The following is a 26,315-nucleotide window of genomic DNA, read 5'->3' as shown; positions in this document are numbered from 1 at the left end:
CTAAATGAACTCTATATTGACCAAACTTAATTCGAATATTGAAACACAATATATTAACTTAATTTTTATGCAGTTTTGTGTTTGTTAATTTTTGGATTCATTATTGAATAGGTGTGTTGACCGAAGGACTTTTGTAATGACATTTCTTCAGTATAATTAATTTTCATGTAAAGATTTCGTTATGTCCTCCCTCTTTCCCCCACGATTGTTTTAAATGATCAGTAGTAGTCTAAAGATTGTAATTTCAAAATATCAGTTGCATCTTTCCGCATCAGTGGAAGTTGTTCCCAAAATACCAAGGATACCTATCAGAGTGTTTTTGTCATAGTTTCAAACGTGCAGGTAATACATTTCAGCGTTTTAAATATATAGAAGAGACATTGTGTGGTTCAGTTATGTGAAGGATACGTCAAAATGTGGTCCTCAATGTAAAATTTGGAAAATTCATCGATTTTGATTGATTATTACGGCTAGAACCCTAAACAAATTCCGAAAATCGGGTGGTACCATTATATGGGGAACCTATAAAAACGTGGACCCAATTCAAAAATTTTTTGCAAGAAGGTTTTCTAACTCTAGGGATTACCGATAGCCGTTCTAGGGGAGCTACATATATCTAAAGTTGGACCGATGTTGAATTTTTTTGCTTCTTTTTATTTGTGTTGCTAAGCTAGGCTTTGCTGAAATGTTCGTATTGATATCTGCACAGGAAGTATTTTAGGCCGCTCTTCCATACAAGTTCGACCACAGTGCGATGGTTATATATAGAGAACTGTGACTCTCTCCGCTAATTCTGGTAGGGAATGTGTCATTTGACCGCGATTTATTTCGAAATCCCTCCAGGGATTTTTTTTTATACCCTCAGCATTTATGCTAACGAGGGTATATACACTTTCATACGGGCAAAATGTGCCTCATCGAAATAATGGTTTTAGACCCCAATTATGTTTGGACGAAATGTGTTTCAGACAATTTGGAGTCGATTTAGCAATGTCCGTCCGTCTGTCTGTCTGGCTGGCTGGCTGGTACGCACGATAACTCTCCAACGGATGAGCCGATTTGGTCCAATGTTTGGCATTCGTAATAATTTGTCCAAACTTAGTTTAAGTTCGAAGATGGGCCATATAGGTCCACTCCTTCAGGTTCCTCCCCCACAAAAGTTCAGAAATGTTCGGAAAATTTGTGCGCACGATAACTCTTGAAGGGAGTAACCGATTTGGTCCATACTTTGCCCATCGCGAAATGTGTACCAGACTTAGATAAGGTTTCAATATGGACTTAATCGGTCCACTCCTTCGGGTTCCTCCCACACAAAATTTCGGAAAAGTTCAGTTTAGGGCCATCTCTCGTATCGCTTTGATTTTTGTTTTAGCGACTTGTATTCACTGCCCTCCATACGACGGTACAAGTTTTATCAGGGACAAGTCCATACATCCTGAGCAAATAGCCTGAAAGTTGCAAAAACCCCTATGACACCGTGTGAGGTGGTTGGAGCGCAAGATAACTCTCAAACGGATCTGCCGATTCGTTCCAAAATTTGGCCTTGGCCCACACAAAATTTAGGAAAAGTTCAGTTTAGGGCCATCTCTCGTATCGCTTTGATTTTTGTTTAGCGACTTGTATTCACTGCCCTTGTATTCACTGCCCTCCATACGACGGTACAAGTTTTATCAGGGACAAGTCCATACATCCTGAGCAAATAGCCTGAAAGTTGCAAAAAACCCCTATGACACCGTGTTAGGTGGTTGGAGCGCAAGATAACTCTCAAACGGATCTGCCGATTCGTTCCAAAATTTGGCCTTAGTAATATTTTGTCCAAACATAGTTTAACTTTGAAGATAAGCCATCTCGGTCCACTCCTTCAGGTACCTCCCCCACAAAAGTTCAAAAATTTTCGGAAAAATTGTTCGTACTGTAACTCTTGAAGGGAGTGGCCGAATTGGTCTATACTTTTGTCCAAACATAGTTTAACTTTGAAGATAAGCCATATCGATCCACTCCTTCAGGTACCTCCCCCACAAAAGTTCAAAAATTTTCGGAAAAATTGTTCGTACGGTAACTCTTGAAGGGAGTGGCCGAATTGGTCTATACTATACACATCCTAATATATCTACCAGATATAGATCAGTTTCAAATATGGACTATAATTGTCCACTCCATCCGGTACCTCCCACACAAAATTTCGGATAAGTTCACTTTAAGACCTTCTATCGAATCACTTTGATTTTTGTTGAAGCAACATGCATTCGCTGCCTCAATTACGATGGTAAAAGTTTTTTTAGGGGCAAGTCCATACTTCTTGAGCACACAGCCCGAAGAGTGTACAAATGGCACCATATGTTGTGGCTGGAGATCCACTTCCATAAGGGGCAATGTCGATCCATTCTGTTTAGTATCTCCTCCGCAAAACTTTTGATCTTTAATCCTAATCAAAATGTTTGTCGGTTCAAACGCCCATAATTTTTAAAACCCCCTAAATACATACGTATTTTGGGAAAAAATTGTTTCAATATACACATGCTGAGGGTATATCTCTGTCGTCAAAGCTGACTGATATTTTTTACTTGTTTTTGTTTTTTAATGACATCAATGAAGGTACCAGGTTCCAAGATCGTGCAATAGTCCGCATATTTACGATCTCAACAGTCCCGGAGATATAATTTCACTCTGAGGAGCTTCTACTTGAATTCCAAGTACGACTGGCGTCGACACATATAACTAATTATCCAACGTTTCAAACTTGGCGGGAGGGTAGTCTTCTCGATGTTCTCAAACAGCGCGGATTACGGTATCAACGGCTTTTAATAAATCGAGGGCCACCAACACTGTCCTATCGCATGGCTTGTTCTGATTGAGTCCTCGAGTTGTTGTGCTGTGCGAAATCGGTCTGTACTATTAACTGTAACTGTAACTTTGCTGGCATCGTTGTCTGGCTTCAGTAGCGGGACCACCCAGCCGATTTTCCAGACTTCGGGCACGATATAAGTGGCTGGTTCAGCTTTTTCAGATAACATCAGCGCCTAACGCTTTGAATGAGTTAGCTAATTGCATTTGCCATATTCACTGTAAATTCATATTACCTTCGAAAAGTGGGCTAATGTGGGGCCTATAACTTGGAGAACAGTTACACTGTGCGACACGAAAAAATTAACCACATTCTGACACGTGTCTCGGCGTTTTTCCCTGTTACTTCGAATTTCGCGATTATGGGCCCCCAAAGACCTGAGGCCTTGATGTAAAAAAGGACCATTTTGTCAGGCTCATATCTTCTAAACCGCTAAGAATTTTGGTTTACTCGTGGAGGCAAAGTTGTAGCTCTCATCTTAAAGAATAATAATTGTGAAGACATAAAATCCATTCAGCCTTATCTTCAAGGTCAAAATCGTTAAGGTCAAGTTTCCGTTATAATTTTTTCTCGGATTTTGGCCTACAGATATCAAACCGATCAAAATTGAATAAAACAACCAACTACAAAAATGTACCTTAGATTTCAATAAACAACTTTCTAGAACATACGAACCCTGTAGAAATGGTTCTTAAAGGTCAAAATAGCAAAACAAATGCCATTTTTATTTTCTTTTTTCGGTTTCTGCTCCATAGAAATTAAACCATTCAAAATTCAAGAAAACATTCAACCACAATAATTTAGCGAATATATCAGAATACAACTTTGTGGAACATCAGAGCCCACTACGAACTGTTCTTAAAGGTCAAAATAGCAAAAAACTTTAGAAAATATTCGGTTTTTATACTTTTTTCTCCGATTCTGGTCCATAGATACCGAACCGTTCAAAATTCAAGAATACAAGCAACTACAAAAATTTTTCTAAGATCTCAGTTAACAACTTACTAGAACATATGAACATTCTAGGAGCGGCCCTTTAAGCTCAAAATTCCATTAGTTTTACTCATTCTTTCCTGGTCAGGTCCGTAAATAACAAACCTTTCAAATTTTCTAGAGTGTTGAACAGTTTGTTATTTCCAGACCTGAGCATTAACCATAATATAATTGTTAGTGAATTTTGAACATGAAGGACCGTTCCTAGAATGTTCATACGTTCTAGGAAGTTGTTAACTGAGATATTAGGTACATTTTTGTAGTTGCTTGTATTCTTGAATTTTGAACGGTTCGGTATCTATGGACCAGAATCGGAGAAAAAAGTATAAAAATCTAATATTTTGAATGGATTTTATGTCTTCACAATTATTATTCTTTAAGATGAGAGCTACAACTTTGCCTCCACGAGTAAACCAAAATTGTTAGCGGTTTAGAAGATATGAGCCTGACAAAATGGTATTTTTTGATATCAAGGCCTCAGGTTTTTGGGGGCCCATAATCGCGAAATTCGAAGTAACAGGGAAAAACGCCGAGACACGTGTGTTCTTATTTTTCGTCTTCCATTACGCTGCGGTGTCAGAATATTGTTAATTTTTCATGACACAAAAAATTACACACAGTGTTATTTATCGTCAGTTCCACACCTGACTGTTACCCCCATACATTCCATGTACGGGTATTTAGAGCAGGGATCAAGAGATATAGGTCTGTCCCTCAGAGTTACAACGATTACGTTGGCTAGGCAATGCCATGGACTTAAGCCGTCAGCATGGAGTACACACAGAACGGGAAGATGAAGGTTCCGATCAGGGACGTACGCAGGATTTCATTTCGGGGGGGGGGGGCACAACTTGACCAAAAATCATGAAAAATTCAAATGTTTTGTAGCGTTACGTAAAGCTATTTTAAGGGGTTATGGCCACTTATAAGCATGAGAAAAGCCATTTTCATGCATTTTTTTATAAAAAATCTATTAAACCTTAAGATACCTTCTTTTTTTTTTTTTTTTTTGAAAAATCTTACATTCAAATGCCCCTTTATAAAGCACTGTTTTTACTAAAGCAGTTTGCGGTACCCACTGTAGTTTGAAAAAGAATAAACCGATCAGCATATATTTTTGTGGGATCATTACGAACCTAATAATCTTGTCCATTATCGAAAAGGAATTAAAAAAATCAATTTTTAAAAATTTTGAACAGTTAAAATCAAAATTTCGATTTTAACAAAAACAAAACACTATACAAAATTGATATTTTTTTGAATCCGTCAGCAGTTTTTTTAAAGACTCTCTCGGTTAAGCACATGATTTATGTGTACAATAGTCCCACAAAAACATATAAAGTGCCACTTCGAGGAAAAGACGTTTTTAGTTTCTATGCTGCATACAAAACACAATAAATGTTTCCCTTCGAAAGCTCACATCTCGGTAAATTTTTGTCCGATGGACTGGAAATTTTGGCACATATTTTATTCTATATTCTATTCTATATTTTATATGAAATAATGGTACAATGTATATAAATTCAATAGAAAGAACTCATAATATTTAGTCCCAATTTACATTAGGCGAGTTTACGTGTGGCAAGTCTCAGTTTGTAGAAGAGACACGTAAGGGGTATGAAAGTGGAAAAAATTGCTCGTACCGGCAATTTTCAGGCAATTCCTTTTATATTTTTCGTTTTTGACATTATTTTCATTGTTTTGACAACAAAACTTGCAGAAACAGAACTGCCTGTATAAACGCAAGATGCAAGTTTAAAAGAGAACGAGAAAAATTGCCGCAAGAAAAATCGTTTAATGTAAATCGGGACTAAGGATACAATTTTAAATATTTACAGAGTAGGATATTTAGAATTGAAAATAGACAATAGACGGGCCACGTTCCGTAATGTCGCCATGTAAAATTTATTGAAGTATATTGAAGTTTTTAATCATACAGGTCCACGTTATGGTTTATCGCAGAATTTTACAACCACAAAGAATTGCCGTTTTCTTTGCTATAGCAATATTTTCACTATTTCGATTATCTTAGCCTAATTTTTAAGAATATCGGCTTTCGTTGTCGTTGATATGTTTCCAAATGAAAACATTAAGAAAAATTTAACAGTTTTGGAGATATGGTGCGAAAGGATACAAATTATGGAATTTTTAGATATATTATAAAATTTATTTTTTTTATTTCTCCAAATATTTTATTTTGGCCCTTATCTACAAATTTGCTGCAAAGGTCAGAAGAAGATTTGCATTTGTTTCAGAGATATAGTTGTTTAAAAAGTCGATATTTGACAATGTTTAGATGGGGCCATAAAATCCAAGCTGTATCTGACTCAACAAAACGGAACTAGGGCTTTTGTACTTTGGGTCTGTACTTTCAAAAAATCCTCACTTCAAATTATTTGCACAATATTACCTTAAAAATGTTGCACAGTTTTATTTACCGAAAGAGATAGATTCTGATACCAGGATTATTTTTACTTTTAATATTATGTTACAAAAGAAGCGTTATAATTTGTTTTCTTTATTGTACGATTAGAAGTTTTTGGACTCGATGACAAACACATTGATGGACTTATTGAACCCCACATAATTATTCACTAATAATTATTTGAGAGACACTCCTCTCGATAGTTACCGCGCCCATAAGCTTTTTAGTTGGCCACCGTAGTATTTAGAGCTTTGTCAGGAAGCATAAACTTGTCCACAAAAAGTAGGATATCGCTGTAAACAACACTACAAAATGTCCAAAGAATCATAGAACAGTCTTTAAACTGCAGTTATGTTAGACTTGTATAAGAGACCTGAAGATGTTGTCCAAACATATTCTCTTGATGTACTTTTGGAAGTAATCTTGCGAACCATTTTAGGTTCAATTTTAGACCGAATCGGTTAGTCCCTTCGACCATTTTAGTGAACTTTTATGGCGGATTTACCGATATGTCTTAAATTTAATTTGGACAAAACATTACGAGATCCATAACTAGGACCGAGAGTTATCATGAGTTCCAACCTGCCAGACAAACAGAGATACAGACGGACGGACGGTGGTAAGTACTTCCATCTTGGCTGAAACGAATATCGTCCAAACATATGTGAAGTCTTAAATCATTATTTTGATGAAATCTATGTCCCTGTTTATACAGGGAAAGTTGATGGGAAAGAAAATTGAGTTTATGGGCGAGGGAGTAGAGAGGAATATGAGGGGGTACACACACCTCTGTACTGGCAAATTCTGTTTTGTTTCGTTTTTCTTTGTATACAACCTGAAGTTGGCTGCAGATTTGTTTTTGCATTTTCTTTCATTTTATTTTCTCTGTCGAGAAACAAATAACAGCGGACACAATTAAAAATAAAACATTTGGAGGAAAAACTATTTTTTTAAGAAAAACAATTCGAAATAAGTGGAAATATCAAAATTAAAATTCAATTCAAGGGTTCCTTTAATAATTAATTGTTTATCACACACGTCCATTTTTATTTTTCATTACAATTTTGCCTTGGCTTTGTTTTTGAACGGCGCAATGAGAAAATGAGTGTGAAGAAGAATAAGAAAAATTAGAAAATTGACACAAACAACGAGGAAATTTTAAAAGAAATTGAGAAGAAAAATTTTCTTTCCAGTTTGAATGTCTAAACACGGTCTATACGATACAATCCTAGTGTATATAATCTCGTGATCTAAAGTCTGAGGTTACAATTATACTTCGGTGATGATAAGTAAAAACCAAGTGACGCACAAAAATTCATTTGTCTTCATTATTTTTTCATACTGTTTAGCAGCAAATTTGTCTAAAACAGAACAACAAAATTTTGGCGATGGCAGTAAAACAAATTTCTAATTGGCTTTCAATATGTAGTCCACTAAGGACCGACCCTTCATACATTTTATTCAATAGATTTTTTTATATATTTCCATTCCCACAATACTGAACTCGTTATTTTTGTTATAACCGGATGAGTTTTAAGCCTCGAGAGCTCTATACAGTTCTAATAAATAATAGACATGGGGTATATTCATTAAGGAATTAGCATTTGATAGTGGTATGATATGACATAAAGAAGTAATTCAGATTTTATTGGAAGTTTCTCTCAAAAACAGCTAACAAACAAAAATTGTTAAAATATTATCTTACAAAACTTGTTAATGATGTACATTTTCTGTTCAGAAACTTAAGAAAATACAAGTTTTAATTTGAAATCTTCAAATATACAAACATTTTTATGAGAAAAAAATATAATAACTATTTACAGTAGCTTAAAAAATTTTGTTCGACCAAACCATTTCGGGGGGGGCCCGGGCCCCCCGTGCCCCCCCCCCCCCCTGCGTACGTCCCTGGTTCCGATGGAGACAAGAAGTGGAAAACTGGATTAAAAATAATTATGTATATTCGAAATTGGGAAATAGAAGCAACAGTGTGCAATTCAAACATATGATTTGGTCTCCAAACTAGTTGTAGAGCCATCCTCGGTGTGTGGGGTCTCAAACCGCAAAAACAGTACCACAGTACAGGATTTTAGGTGTTTGAAGATATTAACAACATTTCTTGACCGAACTTCCTATAAATTGACATTTGTCAACAAAGGTCCATGTTTTGATATAGCCTCCATATAACAGTACCTCGTGATTTTAGGTGTTTTGAGAATATTTTTTTAACCCACCTACTTGCAATTTGGCCTTTGAGGATAACAGTTATCAATATAGCTCCATCTTTTGGTAAGGCCCAATAAATCGGTACCTCCGGATTTTAGGTATTTTGAGGATTTTGTCTACATTTTTTATCCGAACTAGCAGACATTTGAGGTTTCGAGTGGAAATAACAGTGTCTCCCGTTTTACGTATTTGATGATGATTTTCCTAATTTTTTTATCGAAATACCTGTAATTTCACATTTAAGGTTAAGGTTCACAAAACTTCTCCCTAAACACTGTGAATATTTGGTAAAACAATTGACAGGAGTTTTGTCAGTGAGTAACCATTTATTTATTTATTCATGTATTTGTGAGTGTGCGTGAAAATATAATATAACATATATCACACATTTACACGTTTCCCAATAGGATTCATGGCTGACCACATTAGTTAATGGATTTTATTACTTCAAATAGTGAACAACTTGTCTGTTATTATGCTTCCTATTATTTGTGGTTGTAGTTTTTGTTGTGTATTCTTCTGATTATCACCACTTCTCCTTCTGCCTCTTGACCAATGTTTTTTTTTGGTTTGAATGATGAATTGTAAATGTGTCTATATTTGCTGATACCGGCTTTTCATTCTAACCATGGGTGGTTAATGGCAACACAATGAATGGGAGAGTGTGTTGCGTGAGTTCAAATTTCACATTGAATCTAGGTTACAGAGGGAGCTTTATATTGTTGTACACGTTTTGCTTGTGTCTTAATTACAGCAAATAACTGGACATAACAAAACGCAATGAAGCCATTATCATTTGAACTTGATTAAATGTTTCGTGTATCTTTTTGGAGGGGGTAGGTGGAAGGGGTGGAGGGTGCAGTAGCTTGGTGGGCTTCTTGTTCTTTCTGGGTCTATTGTTTGAAATTTATCGAACATTAAATCGCCAACAAAAGCCAAACAATCAATTAGTTGGCTAAATATGCCATTGCTATGGTTAACGGTTTCATATAGCGCGAGACTTGTAAATTATTTCAACATGCAACAGTGTAATTTATATAAAAATAATTGTTATGCTCGGTTAATTATAGACAACCGCAAGTCTATTTATTTTACGGTAATTGATTTCAACACCTAATATTAATTTATACAGTTGGTAGTGTGAAGGCGTTGTTTTTGTAATTCATTCCATGGTAGAGTGAAAAGTTTTGTTCTTAAAAAATAATTAATTCATGAATATTTTCCAAGCGGAAATATAAAGAAAGTGTTCAGAAGGGCCCAAAGGGTTGTAATTTTAAAGTTGGTGAATATTGTTAGGGGGCCACCGTGGTGCAATGGTTAGCACGTCCGCCTTGCACTCAGAAGGTCTGCGGTTCAAATCCCAGGCCAAGCGACATCGAAATTTTCAACGGTGGCAAAATTCCCCCTCAGTAATGCTGGCGACATTTCCTGAGTATTTAAGCCATGAAAAACTTCTCTACAAGTGGTGTCGTAAGACACGCCGTTCGGACTCGGCAATAAAAAGTAGGTCCCATATCATTGAGCCAAATATGAATCGGCGTGCACTCATTGATATGAGAGAAGTCTCCCTTGTCCCGTATGGGATGTTTGTGGAACAATTATTATTATTATGAATATTGTTAGGCATATTGTAGTAGTTGAGGATTTGAATTACTTAGAGCAATAGCAAAATTTTCTAAATTATTATAGCCCATGTTACCTTCAGAGGATTCAAGAACATCCTTTGAACATTTTAGGAAAATTCGTTCAGGGTTTTTTTTAGTTAAAGAAACAAATACATTGTGTGAACAAATCGGTGAACGTTTCATGAAAAATCGTTCAGAGGTTTTTGAATAAAACAAACAAATACATTTATTGTATGAACAAATCGGTTAAGTGGTGAATACCTAAAATATTTATAGCTTTAATGGAAAGATAACAGCAAAAGTATAATATTTATTACTGCAAAGCTCATTAGTCATTGAAATGAAATACTTCACACAAAATAAAAAAAATACAACCGGAAAGTGCCGAGACACCATGGTATTGATTTTTGCATAAAAGCAACACTCAGACACACATTGCTTATAGGCGTGTGTAAGTGTGTTTGTTTTCTTCCGTTTCCGTTTGTCAATAATTGGCACGTGCTTTCATCGAGGAAATGTACACAAATGGCGCAAAAATACACAATACAATACGTACTTATACAAAATAGATAAATACGTACATATGTACATACATACATACTTTTATCTTGTTTTATTGATGTGGCTATGTTTGGTGTTTTGTTTGTTGTCACTACAACAAGTCAGAGTTATACGAAAGAAAAAGGAGCGCTACATTGGTCGTTTGAGTGAAGATTTTTTATACAGAAAAAATTCACAGACCCTTGGTCTGGGCAATTTTTTTTTCGTATAGAAAAAATTCACAGACCCTTGGTCTGGGCAATTTTTTTCGTATAGAAAAAAATCCACAGACCCTTGGTCTGGGCAATTTTTTTCGTATAGAAAAAAATCCACAGACCCTTGGTCTGGGCAATTTTTTTCGTATAGAAAAAAATCCACAGACCTTGGTCTGGGCAATTTTTTTCGTATAGAAAAAAATCCACAGACCCTTGGTCTGGGCAATTTTTTTCATATAGAAAAAAATCCACAGACCCTTGGTCTGGGCAATTTTTTCGTATAGAAAAAAATCCACAGACCCTTGGTCTGGGCAATTTTTTCGTATAGAAAAAATTTCACAGACCCTTGGTCTGGGCAATTTTTTCGTATAGAAAAAAATCTCACACACCCTTGGTCTGGGCAATTTTTTCGTATAGAAAAAACTCTCACAGTCCCTTGGTCTGGGAAATTTTTTCGTATAGAAAAGAATCTCACACACCCTTGGTCTGGGCAATTTTTTCGTATAGAAAAAAATCTCACAGACACTTGGTCTGGGCAATTTTTTCGTATAGAAAAAAATCTCACAGACCCTTGGTCTGGGCAATTTTTTCGTATAGAAAAAATTCACAGACCCTTGGTCTGGGCAATTTTTCGTATAGAAATAATTCACAGACCCTTGGTCTGGGCAATTTTTTCGTATAGAAAAAATTCACAGACCCTTGGTCTGGGCAATTTTTTCGTATAAAAAAAATTCACAGACCCTTGGTCTGGGCAATTTTTTCGTATAGAAAAAATTCACAGACCCTTGGTCTGGGCAATTTTTTCGTATAGAAAAAATTCACAGACCCTTGGTCTGGGCAATTTTTTCGTATAGAAAAAATTCACAGACCCTTGGTCTGGGCAATTTTTTCGTATAGAAAAAATTCACAGACCCTTGGTCTGGGCAATTTTTTCGTATAGAAAAAATCTCACAGACCCTTGGTCTGGGCAATTTTTTCGTATAGAAAAAATCTCACAGACCCTTGGTCTGGGCAATTTTTTCGTATAGAAAAAATCTCACAGACCCTTGGTCTGGGCAATTTTTTCGTATAGAAAAAATCTCACAGACCCTTGGTCTGGGCAATTTTTTCGTATAGAAAAAATCTCACAGACCCTTGGTCTGGGCAATTTTTTCGTATAGAAAAAATCTCACAGACCCTTGGTCTGGGCAATTTTTTCGTATAGAAAAAATCTCACAGACCCTTGGTCTGGGCAATTTTTTCGTATAGAAAAAATCTCACAGACCCTTGGTCTGGGCAATTTTTTCGTATAGAAAAAATCTCACAGACCCTTGGTCTGGGCAATTTTTTCGTATAGAAAAAATCTCACAGACCCTTGGTCTGGGCAATTTTTTCGTATAGAAAAAATCTCACAGACCCTTGGTCTGGGCAATTTTTTCGTATAGAAAAAATCTCACAGACCCTTGGTCTGGGCAATTTTTTCGTATAGAAAAAATCTCACAGACCCTTGGTCTGGGCAATTTTTTCGTATAGAAAAAATCTCACAGACCCTTGGTCTGGGCAATTTTTTCGTATAGAAAAAATCTCACAGACCCTTGGTCTGGGCAATTTTTTCGTATAGAAAAAATCTCACAGACCCTTGGTCTGGGCAATTTTTTCGTATAGAAAAAATCTCACAGACCCTTGGTCTGGGCAATTTTTTCGTATAGAAAAAATCTCACAGACCCTTGGTCTGGGCAATTTTTTCGTATAGAAAAAATCTCACAGACCCTTGGTCTGGGCAATTTTTTCGTATAGAAAAAATCTCACAGACCCTTGGTCTGGGCAATTTTTTCGTATAGAAAAAATCTCACAGACCCTTGGTCTGGGCAATTTTTTCGTATAGAAAAAATCTCACAGACCCTTGGTCTGGGCAATTTTTTCGTATAGAAAAAATCTCACAGACCCTTGGTCTGGGCAATTTTTTCGTATAGAAAAAATCTCACAGACCCTTGGTCTGGGCAATTTTTTCGTATAGAAAAAATCTCACAGACCCTTGGTCTGGGCAATTTTTTCGTATAGAAAAAATCTCACAGACCCTTGGTCTGGGCAATTTTTTCGTATAGAAAAAATCTCACAGACCCTTGGTCTGGGCAATTTTTTCGTATAGAAAAAATCTCACAGACCCTTGGTCTGGGCAATTTTTTCGTATAGAAAAAATCTCACAGACCCTTGGTCTGGGCAATTTTTTCGTATAGAAAAAATCTCACAGACCCTTGGTCTGGGCAATTTTTTCGTATAGAAAAAATCTCACAGACCCTTGGTCTGGGCAATTTTTTCGTATAGAAAAAATCTCACAGACCCTTGGTCTGGGCAATTTTTTCGTATAGAAAAAATCTCACAGACCCTTGGTCTGGGCAATTTTTTCGTATAGAAAAAATCTCACAGACCCTTGGTCTGGGCAATTTTTTCGTATAGAAAAAATCTCACAGACCCTTGGTCTGTGCAATTTTTTTTCGTATAGAAAAAATTCACAGACCCTAGGTCTGGGCAATTTTTTTCGTATAGAAAAAATTCACAGACCCTTGGTCTGGTCTGGCAATTTTTTCGTATAGAGAAAATTCAAAGACCCTTGGTCTGGGCAATTTTTTCGTATAGAGAAAATTCACAGACCCTTGGTCTGGTCTGGGCAATTTCTTCGTATAGAAAAAATTCACAGACCCTTGGTCTGGTCTGGGCAATTTTTTCGTATAGAAAAAATTCACATACCCTTGGTCTGGGCAATTTTTTCGTATAGAAAAAATTCACAGACCCTTGGTCTGGGCAATTTTTTCGTATAGAAAAAAATTCACAGACCCTTGGTCTGTGCAATTTTTTTTCGTATAGAAAAAATTCACAGACCCTAGGTCTGGGCAATTTTTTTCGTATAGAAAAAATTCACAGACCCTTGGTCTGGTCTGGGCAATTTTTTCGTATAGAAAAAATTCACATACCCTTGGTCTGGTCTGGGCAATTTTTTCGTATAGAAAAAATCTCACAGACCCTTGGTCTGGGCAATTTTTTCGTATAGAAAAAATTCACAGACCCTTGGTCTGGGCAATTTTTTCGTATAGAAAAAATTCACAGACCCTTGGTCTGGGCAATTTTTTCGTATAGAAAAAAATTCACAGACCCTTGGTCTGTGCAATTTTTTTTCGTATAGAAAAAATTCACAGACCCTAGGTCTGGGCAATTTTTTTCGTATAGAAAAAATTCACAGACCCTTGGTCTGGTCTGGCAATTTTTTCGTATAGAGAAAATTCAAAGACCCTTGGTCTGGGCAATTTTTTCGTATAGAGAAAATTCACAGACCCTTGGTCTGGTCTGGGCAATTTTTTCGTATAGAAAAAATTCACAGACCCTTGGTCTGGTCTGGGCAATTTCTTCGTATAGAAAAAATTCACAGACCCTTGGTCTGGTCTGGGCAATTTTTTCGTATAGAAAAAATTCACATACCCTTGGTCTGGTCTGGGCAATTTTTTCGTATAGAAAAAATTCACAGACCCTTGGTCTGGTCTGGGCAATTTTTTCGTATAGAAAAAATTCACAGACCCTTGGTCTGGTCTGGGCAATTTTTTCGTATAGAAAAAATTCACAGACCCTTGGTCTGGTCTGGGCAATTTTTTCGTATAGAAAAATTCACAGACCCTTGGTCTGGTCTGGGCAATTTTTTCGTATAGAAAAAATTCACAGACCCTTGGTCTGGTCTGGGCAATTTTTTCGTATAGAAAAAATTCACAGACCCTTGGTCTGGTCTGGGCAATTTTTTCGTATAGAAAAAATTCACAGACCCTTGGTCTGGTCTGGGCAATTTTTTCGTATAGAAAAAAATTCACAGACCCTTGGTCTGGTCTGGGCAATTTTTTCGTATAGAAAAAATTCACAGACCCTTGGTCTGGTCTGGGCAATTTTTTCGTATAGAAAAAATTCACAGACCCTTGGTCTGGTCTGGGCAATTTTTTCGTATAGAAAAAATTCACAGACCCTTGGTCTGGTCTGGGCAATTTTTTCGTATAGAAAAAATTCACAGACCCTTGGTCTGGTCTGGACAATTTTTTCGTATAGAAACAATTCACAGACCCTTGGTCTGGTCTGGGCAATTTTTGCGTATAGAAAAAATTCACAGACCCTTGGTCTGGTCTGGGCTATTCACAGACCCTTGGGCTCTGGGCAATTTTTTCGTATAGAAAAAATTCACAGACCCTTGGTCTCTGGGCAATTTTTTCGTATAGAAAAAATTCACAGACCCTTGGTCTGGGCATTTTTTTCGTATAGAAAAAATTCACAGACCCTGGGTCTGGTCTGGGCGGTTTTTTCGTATAGAAAAAATGCACAGACCCTTGGTCTGGTCTGGGCGGTTTTTTCGTACAGAAAAAATGCACAGACCCTTGGTCTGGTCTGTGCGATTTTTTCGTATAGAAAAAAATCACAGACCCTTGATCTGTTCGTTGTTTTGCGTATAGAAAAATTCACAGGCCCTTTTTCTGTGCGGTTTTTTCTTTTTGTTACTTACGGACCCTTGGTCTGTGCAGTCTTTTCATCACAGACCCTTGGTTTGAGGTTTATTTCTATAGAATAAATTTACAAACCTTTGGGATTTTTACTTAATTAAAAGTACTTTATTTCACTTTATTGCAAAGTAGATGCCTTTCTGTGTATTTATGTATGTACATGTTTCTAGGTATTGAATGAAAGACATAAAAACGTTTTTAAATTTAGGGAAATAGCACAAAATTCAGAGGAACATTATTGTCATCTTTCTACTGAAATTGGATCGTTTTCTTTACACTTCTTTGATAAATAATTATAATCATGATTTTGTTTTATACTTCTTCTTCCATTTTTCCTTTGAAAAGATGTCATCAAATAGCATAGATGTAAGGACGTGAGTGAAGGAAGAATTTTCACACTTTGTAATTACAGCACACAGAAAAAGAGAAGTGAAACCTCCCTCTCACAAGTTAACAACGAATTTTATTTTAGAATTTATTAAAAAACACCTATACACCTTAGAATTTTGTACTAAAGTAAACACTTATATTTATTCTCTTATAATTGGTCTTATTCGATACGTGTGCTTTCTTAGCGAAGTTTGTAACATAGTTAAAGTTTCCACTGTTTACCCATACACTTTTTGTTATGGTCTTCTTATCATTAAATTTTATTTGTATTCATCATTTATTTAAAATAACAAAAACAACTACAGCAAAAACTTACTTTATTTTCTCCCATATCTCTTCACCAAAGTGTTTAAGCACCAATAGCTCCAAAGCGTAATTAACAAATCCATACTGAAACGAGAAGTAGAACAAGAAGAAGATAAAGAAAATGAAACAAGAGAAAATGTATTAGATAAGAAAAGAAAAATCATTACTAGGAATCTAAGATAGATGAGAGTTGATTAATGGTCTATCTGTGTCAGTTGATCAACTTGTCATGGTTAATGTTTAGTAATTAAAACTCTCTACAAAAGCTTTATGGGATGAGACCGACCCACAGACAGACATACAAAAGAACAGCGAACAAAAAATTGTCTCCCAACACTTTGTCGGTGTTGGTGTAAGCGTAAACATTAATAACAACATGAAAGAATGGATTAATTAATTTGTTCATTTTGTTCATTCTCTCAAAATCAAAGACAAAACAAATCAATTTTCTAAAAAAAGTGTTTATAAAGATTAATCTATTTAGGAAACATTTGGTTTTGGATGCTATAGGAAATTAGGTATAAAGCAATGGGACGGTGTAAGGGTATTGTACATAGCGTGAAGAATCAATCATCAAAGAATTAATCTCGTATCCATGTATGATATTTTGATGAGTTTTTACCTAAGATTACATAAAATCTTAATAATAAAGTGATTCGATAAAAAAGCTTCCGCACAAAAAGCTTTTAATGCTGTTATTTTTCAGAATTTTGGAAATTTTGTTGAAGTCACTGTAAGTCGATATTTATCTGAAATTAAGGTATAGAGGCACACGACATAACCAAAATGACGTAACCGTTTGTTTTCACTAATTTTATCCTCATATCATATATATATATATATATATATATATATATATATATATATATATATATAATTCATCTAAATATTTATTAAAAAATAACTAAGAAGGCTAGAATATCGAAACTTTGGGAAGTGTTGCATTACATGAATGACATCAACATACATATTTTTGAAGTCTTCTCCCTATTGCCTATAAGATAGTGTCAGGGATATTGTGCGAACGACTAAAGCCAATGGTCAACGAAATAATTGGACCATACCAATCTGGCTTTGGACCTGGCAAGTCCACCATTGACCAGATATTTACCCTGCGGCAAATCCTAGAGAACACCCAAGAGATGCAGATCGACACATTTCACCTTTTTGTCGATTATAAAGCAGCATTCGACAGTCCCCTCCGATCAAAGGTATTCCACGCAATATCTGAATTTGGTATCCCCGCAAAGCTCATCCGGCTTTATAAGATGACTTTAACTGATACTAGGTCCTCAGTTAAAATTGGAAAGAACCTCTTCGAAGAATTTTGTACCAAAAGAGGTTTCAGACAAGGAGACAGCCTTTCGTGTGACCTATTCAACATTTTGCTGGAAAAGGTAATACGAGATGCAAATGTCAAAAGAAATGGCACAATTTACACCAATAGCCACATGTTACTTGCCTATGCTGATGACATAGACATCATGGGACGATCAGTAAAGGAAGTAACTGATACCTTTAGGAAGGTCGAAGCAGAATCTGCGAATGTGGGTCTGGCGGTAAACGGCGAAAAGACCGAATTGACGGTGTCGACGCGCAAAGCGTCCATAGAGCTCGGACCAACTGTCGAAGTTGGTACCTACAATTTTGAGGTAGTTAAAGACTTCGTCTACCTCGGCACTGCCATAAACACAACAAACAACATCAGTTGTGAAATAAGAAGAAGAATTGTATTGGCCAACATATGCTACTATGGTCTAAGTAAGCAATTTAAAAACAAAGCCACATCTCGTCAAACAAAAATAACACTATACAAAACGCTGATACTACCCGTGCTAATGTATGGCTCCGAATCATGGGTACTTGTGCAAGCAGATAAGGCAGTGCTTGGTGTGTTAGAGAGGAAAATTCTTCGAAAGATCTACGGGCCGATTTGCGTTGACGGTGAATATCGACGTCGTATGAACCACGAGATATATAAGCTATACAAAGACAAGAATATAGTTAAACGTATCGAGATGCAACGATTGCGTTGGCTAGGCCATATCAGGAGAATGGGCGATGATGAACCCGCTAAAAAGGCGTATGAATACATGCCACATGGCGGTGCACGCAGAATCGGCAGGCCTAAGCTTCAATGAAGCATACAAGTGGATGAAGAAATGAAAAGGCGGGGTATTCCAAAAAGTCAAGCGAAAAACAGAGAGGAATGGAGATCTTTTCTTGGTTCGGTCTATGGAACAAATGTTCTGTAATGGGCCAACTAAGTAAGTAAGTAATATAAAACTTATACTCTCCTCTTTAATATGACGCTAACATCAGCATCGTACGACGAGTACAAGTATTTAAAATATTTTTTTGAAAAATGTTGACCTTTGAAATTTGACTGTCCTCTGATGAGAAATCGAAAAATTAAAAATCCCATTTTACTCCATTTTGCCTATAGTTACAAACGTATATAGTTCGGTTCAAGTGTAATTTTGGTTGTCGGACGGTGTAATGGAACCCTCGATTTTAGGTTTTTTCGTTTGATCGAACTACCCGTTATTTGATCGAACTACCAGATGGTTGGAAAACTTCTATACGAAAAATTGTCACCATAGGTCCATGTTTTGGTATAGCCTCCATATTTATATTGGTCCTCCCTATTTTTTGTGGTTTGAGGAGTTTAGCTATATTTGTTGACCGAACTATCTGTAATCTAAAATTTAATGTTCCCAATGGTCACAAAATTTATTCACTTAAGATTGTCAACATAGGTACAGTCCCCATATAAATAGATGAACTTATGTACCTTAGGGTTATGCCTTTTTGAATTTTTTTTTTTCAAAAATGATTTCCTATAGTGAGAATGAATGAAATTTTGCCTATTAATGCCTAAAATAACATTAAATCCATTTTATTATAAAAAAAAAGGTTCAGCACAAACAATTTTGAAAAAAAAATTAAAAAATCCTATGAAACAAAAAAATCTCATAAAATAATTTCCTATTGCACGAATGAATGACCTTTTGCCTATTAATGACTAAAATAACATTTTTTCTATTTAAGTATTAAAAATATATATATAGACATATATACTTAAATAGAAAAAAAGTTATTTTAGTCATTAATAGGCAAAAGGTCATTCATTCGTGCAATAGGAAATTATTTCATGAGATTTTTTTGTTTCAAAGGATTTTTTAATTTTTTTTTCAAAATTGTTTGTGCTGAACCTTTTTTTTTTATAATAAAATGGATTTAATGTTATTTTAGGCATTAATAGGCAAAATTTCATTCATTCTCACTATAGGAAATCATTTTTGAAAAAAAAAATTTCAAAAAGGCATAACCCTAAGGTACATAAGTTCATCTATTTATATGGGGACTGTACCTATGTTGACAATCTTAAGTGAATAAATTTTGTGACCATTGGGAACATTAAATTTTAGATTACAGATAGTTCGGTCAACAAATATAGCTAAACTCCTCAAACCACAAAAAATAGGGAGGACCAATATAAATATGGAGGCTATACCAAAACATGGACCTATGGTGACAATTTTTCGTATAGAAGTTTTCCAACCATCTGGTAGTTCGATCAAATAACGGGTAGTTCGATCAAACGAAACAAGTAAAAAAGCATTAAGTTCGGCCGGGCCGAACTTTTCATACCCTCCACCATAAAATATTCATTCCTGTCCCCAACTTTAAGTGAGTACGTTAAAATGTCAGATAATGTACATAAAATGAAGCATTCGGGAGGCCCTTTGGTGCCTATATCTAACTGTTGACAATTTTTGGTGGGCCAGAAATTGGGAGGTACTGTTATATAGGGGTTATAATAAAACATGGGCCTATGTTGACAGTTTTTGAAGGGAGCCTATAATGTCAAATAACTCCTAATTTAAAAAATTTAGCTAGATTCCTCAAAATACCGAAAATCGGTACATAACGTGGGAACTTCAAATGTCATTAACATCTAGTTCGGAGGTATCTGGGCTATACGAAAATATGAACTTAAATGAACAATTTTTTTGCAGAATTTTTGTTGACTTTTAAATTTCAAATTACAGAAAGTTCGCCCAAAAAATAAAGCTAAGGTACGGAAAATCGGGAGGTTTGTTTTGGGGCTATACAAAAACATGGACCTACGTTCGGTTAAACATTTTAAGTAAAATCCTCAAAGTACCGAAAATCGGGAAGTATCGTTATATTGGGGCTATGTTGAAAATTGTTGATGCAGATGTGTGGTGACCACTACAACCTTCAAATGTCAAATTACAGTTAGTTCTGTTAAAAATTGTAGCTAAAATTGCCAAATTACTGAAAATTGGGAGTACCGTTACATGGGAGCTATATCCGAATATGGACCTATGTTGACAATTTTTGATGGAGAGGTGTTGTGACCACTAAGAACTTCAAATGTCAAATTACTGCTAGTTCGATTTAATATTGTAGCTAAAATCATCAAATTACTGAAAATTGTGACGTACCGTTATATGGGGGCTTTCTTGACATTTTTTGGTGGAGAGGTGTGGTGACCACTAAGAATTTCAAATGTGAAATGTTCAAATTACAGATAATTCGGTTAAAACTTGTTGGTAAAATTCTCAAAATACCTGAAATCGGGCGGTAACGTTATATGGGGGCTATTCCAAAACATGGAGCTATGTCCACTAGTTATATAAGTTTATTGACATTTAAGAACCCTAAATGTCAATTGATAGCTAAATCGGTCTGAAAATGTTGATAAAAACGTCAAAATGCCGTAAATCGGGGGTACCGTTATATGGGGGCTATACCAAAACGTGGACCTAAGTCCACAACTTTTGTTATATAAGTTTAGTTACACTTAAGAACACTAAATGTCAAATTATGCCGTAAATCGGGGGTACCGTTATATGGAGCCTATACCAAAACGTGGACCTAGGTCCACAACTTTTGTTATATAAGTTTAGTTACACTTAAGAAACCTAAATGTCAAATTATAGCTTCATCGGTATGAAAATGTAGCCACAAATGTAGCTAAAAACATCAAAATACCGTAAAGCGGGGGGTGCCGTTATATGGGGGCTATACCAAAACGTGGACCTATGTCCACAACTTTTGTTATATAAGTTTAGTGATACCTAAGAACCCTAAATTTCAAATTATAGCTAAATCGGTATGAAAACGTAGCCACAAATTTTGTTATATAAGTTTATTGACACTTAAGAACCCTAAGTGTCAAATTATAGCTAAATCGGTTTGAAGATGTAGCTAAAAACGTCAAAATACCGTAAATCGGGGGGTACCGTTATATGGGGGCTATACCAAAACGTGGACCTATGTCCACAACTTTTGTTATATAAGTTTATTGATACTTAAGAACCCTAAATGTCAAATTATAGCTAAATCGGTCTGAAAATGTAGCTAAAAACGTCAAAATACCGCAAATCGGGGGGTACCGTTATATGGGGGCTATACCAAAACGTGGACCTATGTCCACAACTTTTGTTATATAAGTTTAGTGATACCTAAGAACCCTAAATGTCAAATTGTAGCTAAATCGGTATGAAAATGTAGCTAAAAACGTCAAAATACCGCAAATCGGGGGGTACCGTTATATGGGGGCTATACCAAAACCTGATCCTATGTCCACAAGTTTTGTTGTATATGTTTATTGACACTTAAGAACCCTAAATGTCAAATTATAGCCAAATCGGTCTGAAAATGTAGCTAAAAACGTCAAAATACCGTAAATCGGGGGGTACCGTTATATGGGGACTATACCAAAACGTGGACCGATATAGCCCATCATCGAACTTGACCTGCCTGCAAACAAAAGACGCATTTTCCCAAAATTTCAGCGTCCTATCTCCATTTTTGTGGATGCTAGAGTGATTACCACAGACGGACGGACGGACGGACGTGCTCAGATCGACTTAGAATTTTACCCTGATCAAGAATATATATACTTTATAGGGTCGCAAATGAGTATTTCAATGCGTTACAAACGGAAAAACAAACTTAATATACCCTCCATACTATGGTGGAGGGTATAAAAACCTAAAATCGAGGGGTTCCATTACACCGTCCGACAGCCAAAATTACACTTGAACCGAACTATATACGTTTGTAACTATAGGCAAAATGGAGTAAAATGGGATTTTTAATTTTTCGATTTCTCATCAGAGGACAGTCAAATTTCAAAGGTCAACATTTTTCAAAAAAATATTTTAAATACTTGTACTCGTCGTACGATGCTGATGTTAGCGTCATATTAAAGAGGAGAGTATAAGTTTTATATTACTTACTTACTTAGTTGGCCCATTACAGAACATTTGTTCCATAGACCGAACCAAGAAAAGATCTCCATTCCTCTCTGTTTTTCGCTTGACTTTTTGGAATACCGCGCCTTTTCATTTCTTCATCCACTTGTATGCTTCATTGAAGCTTAGGCCTGCCGATTCTGCGTGCACCGCCATGTGGCATGTATTCATACGCCTCTTTAGCGGGTTCATCATCGCCCATTCTCATGATATGGCCTAGCCAACGCAATCGTTGCATCTCGATACGTTTAACTATATTCATGTCTTTGTATAGCTTATATAGCTCGTGGTTCATACGACGTCGATATTCGCCGTCAACGCAAATCGGCCCGTAGATCTTTCGAAGAATTTTCCTCTCAAACACACCAAGCACTGCCTTATCTGCTTGCGCAAGTACCCATGCTTCGGAGCCATACATTAGCACGGGTAGTATCAGCGTTTTGTATAGTGTTATTTTTGTTTGACGAGATGTGGCTTTGTTTTTAAATTGCTTACTTAGACCATAGTAGCATATGTTGGCCAATACAATTCTTCTTCTTATTTCACAACTGATGTTGTTTGTTGTGTTTATGGCAGTGCCGAGGTAGACGAAGTCTTTAACTACCTCAAAATTGTAGGTACCAACTTCCACAGTTGGTCCGAGCGCTATGGACGCTTTGCGCGTCGACACCATCAATTCGGTCTTTTCGCCGTTTACCGCCAGACCCACATTCGCAGATTCTGCTTCGACCTTCCTAAAGGTATCAGTTACTTCCCTTACTGATCGTCCCATGATGTCTATGTCATCAGCATAGGCAAGTAACAAGTGGCTATTGGTGTAAATTGTGCCATTTCTTTTGACATTTGCATCTCGTATTACCTTTTCCAGCAAAATGTTGAATAGGCCACACGAAAGGCTGTCTCCTTGTCTGAAACCTCTTTTGGTACAAAATTCTTCGGAGAGGTTCTTTTCAATTTTAACTGAGGACCTAGTATCAGTTAAAGTCATCTTACAAAGCCGGATGAGCTTTGCGGGGATACCAAATTCAGATATTGCGTGGAATACCTTTGATCGGAGGGGACTGTCGAATGCTGCTTTATAATCGACAAAAAGGTGAAATGTGTCGATCTGCATCTCTTGGGTCTTCTCTAGGATTTGCCGCAGGGTAAATATCTGGTCAATGGTGGACTTGCCAGGTCCAAAGCCAGATTGGTATGGTCCAATTATTTCGTTGACCATTGGCTTTAGTCGTTCGCACAATATCCCTGAAACTATCTTATAGGCAATAGGGAGAAGACTTATGCCCCTATAGTTGGAGCATACAGTCTTATCTCCTTTCTTGTGGACGGGACATAGGATGCTCAGGTTCCAATCGTCGGGTACGCGTTCTTCCTGCCAGATTGTGCTAACTAGCTGATGCATACACCTTATCAGCGCGTCGCCTCCGGTTTTAAACAGCTCGGCTGGTAAGCCATCGGCTCCTGCTGCTTTATTATTCTTCAGCCGGTTGATTGCTGTTTTTACCTCATCTTGGCCGGGTGGTATACATTCTATACCATTTTTTGGGATTGCATCTGTGGTATCATCGTCTTCGCTACTATTGGATACCAGCAGATTGGAGAAATGTTCCTTCAATATCCTGAGCACGCTATCTGTATATGTTACCAGATTACCTTGCTGGTCTCTACAGGAGGATGTGCCTGTACCAAAGCCATCTGTTTGATGTTTCACTCTTTGGTAGAATTTTCGGACTTCATTCTGCCTCCTGTACATCTCGATTTTTTCACACTCCCGCTTTATATAATAATAACAAATTATTGCATTTCAGGATAACATGGACATCAAGAATGTCCTTGAAAAATTGCAAACTGCAATTTTTTTCAAAAAAATATATGTTGATGTCATTCATGTAATGCAACACTTCCCAAAGTTTCGATATTCTAGCCTTCTTAGTTATTTTTTAATAAATATTTAGATGAATTTCTTCGAAGAAAACAAAACATTTTATTCTATATCATTGTGCCACACTAACAAAATTACAAAAAAAAAATTACGAGCAAAAAATATTCTGACACCGCAGCATGATAGAAGGCCAAAAATAAAAAGGCCCCCAAAGGTTTGAGGCCTTGTTGTCAAAAGGGTTCATTTTGCAAGGCTCATATTTTCTTAACCGCAAAAAATGTTACTTTGCTCTCGGAGGCAAAGTTGTAGCTCTTGTCTTAAGGAATTAATTCTGTATACATACAATCCACCAAACCACATCTTCAAGGTCAAAATCGTCAAGGTCAAATTTTCTTTATAATCTTTTCTAAAGGTTGATCTACAGATATCAAACTAATAAAAATTGAAGCAAACAAACAACTCCTTAGATCTCAATAAATTTGTTTCTGTAAACGTTTCTTACAGGTCAAAATATCAAAACAAATTCGATGTTCATCATTTTTTCTGGTCCATAGATACTAAACCGCTCTAAACTCAAGAAAGCAATTAACAGCAATAACTTACATGGATATCAGTCAGCAATTTTCTGGAATATACGAACTGTCTATGAACGGTCCATATCTGTAAACCAAAACCCTAGAAAAAATATTAAAGAAAATTTGACCTTGACGATTTTGACATTGAAGATGTGGTTTGGTGGATTGTGTGTGTTCAGAATTAGTTCTTTACGACAAGAGCTACAACTTTGCCTCAGAGAGCAAATTAAAATTTTTAGCGCTTTAGAAAGTATGAGCCTGGCAAAATGAACCCTTTTGACAACAAGGCCACAAACCTTTGGGGGCTCATAAGGGCGAAAGTGGAAGTGATAGGAAAAAACACCGGAACACGTAACTTTTTATTTTTGGTCTTCTATCATGATGCGGTGTCTGAATATTTTTGTTCGTATTTATACCCTATACCACAATGTGGAAAAGGGTATTATAAGGTTGTTTTGGTAAAAATTCATGTAACACCGCGAAATATTCGTCGGAGACCCCCAATGTGGTATACCAATCTTCATATCTCGACGAGATAAAGCGATTTTGAGATGTATGTCTGTCCGTCCGTCCGTCTGTCCATTATAAATTGTAAACACGCTCCAGGCCGCAATTATGGACCGATCGTCACGAAATTTTGTATGGAGGTCGGGTTCAGATCAGAATAGATCCCTATTCTTATTGGTTATGATCGTGAAATATTTAGCGGGTAAAATGGACCAAAAACATAATATTTATCCAATTTTCTAGCGGCTCTGTAGGTCTCAATAATAGTCCGATCAACGCGTAATTTTAAATAAGGTAAGAGTATATCGCAAAGGAGAAGCTTGCAATTTGAGATCGCGATCGGATAATATTTAGAGGGTTAAATGGAACAAAACTTTTGTGTGAAAATTGTGAAAATTTTTAATATACAGCTTATATCTTAATTCCTGGAAGTGACATTCCGGACAGGTGAGATATACTTGAAAGTGGAACGCTTGACCTTTCAATTGATGCCAATTATGTTGGTGTGCATGATCAGATAACAGAGTTACAGCCTAATACATTCCGTTATTTGTTTGTAGTGTAATAATAAACTCGCTAGAAGTCGCAATTATACATCAATAGTCACGAAATTTTACACCGGGTAAGAGTATAGGTCGAAAAAGATGCCTACAATTTTGAATGATGATCTCATATTCTTTAGCGGGTGAAATGGACCATTACTTTTGTATGAAAAATATAAAATTTTTATTTTTGGTCGATATTTTAATTCCTTGAGGACATATATATTTCGCAAAGTAGCCTACATATGGAAAAAACTACTGATGTTTCCTTTGATGTAAATTGCAATAAAGTCTTGCTAGATAAAGGGCCTACTGGCTAATATATAATGGGTTCTGTCCCATTTTTATCCCATGCTACATATTGTCTCTCCAAAAGTTTATGTAACACCACGAAATATTCGTCCTAGACCCCTTTTTTGGTATGCCAAAATGCATATCTCGACGAG

The 26,315-nt window shown here is 36.3% G+C and overlaps 1 protein-coding gene across 16 annotated transcripts in view; it reads right to left on the bottom strand.

Annotated features, from left to right (window-relative positions):
* Nucleotides 1-26,315, bottom strand: part of Gycbeta100B (guanylate cyclase soluble subunit beta-1-like) — a 649,167-nt gene that overhangs the window by 588,028 nt on the left and 34,824 nt on the right. For all 16 annotated transcript variants that reach the window (XM_073959955.1, XM_073959950.1, XM_073959949.1 and 13 more), the window contains one exon: nt 16,081-16,154. In XM_073959955.1, the coding sequence (XP_073816056.1) occupies nt 16,081-16,154 (74 nt within the window). The remainder of the gene's footprint in view (nt 1-16,080; nt 16,155-26,315) is intronic.

Source organism: Musca autumnalis, unplaced genomic scaffold (assembly GCF_047663935.1).
Source record: "Musca autumnalis isolate F117 unplaced genomic scaffold, ASM4766393v1 scaffold_1, whole genome shotgun sequence".
Classification (NCBI taxonomy): Eukaryota; Metazoa; Arthropoda; class Insecta; order Diptera; family Muscidae; genus Musca; species Musca autumnalis.
The sequence above is the reverse complement of the archived record's forward strand: the minus strand, read 5'-3'. Positions and strand labels throughout refer to the sequence as shown.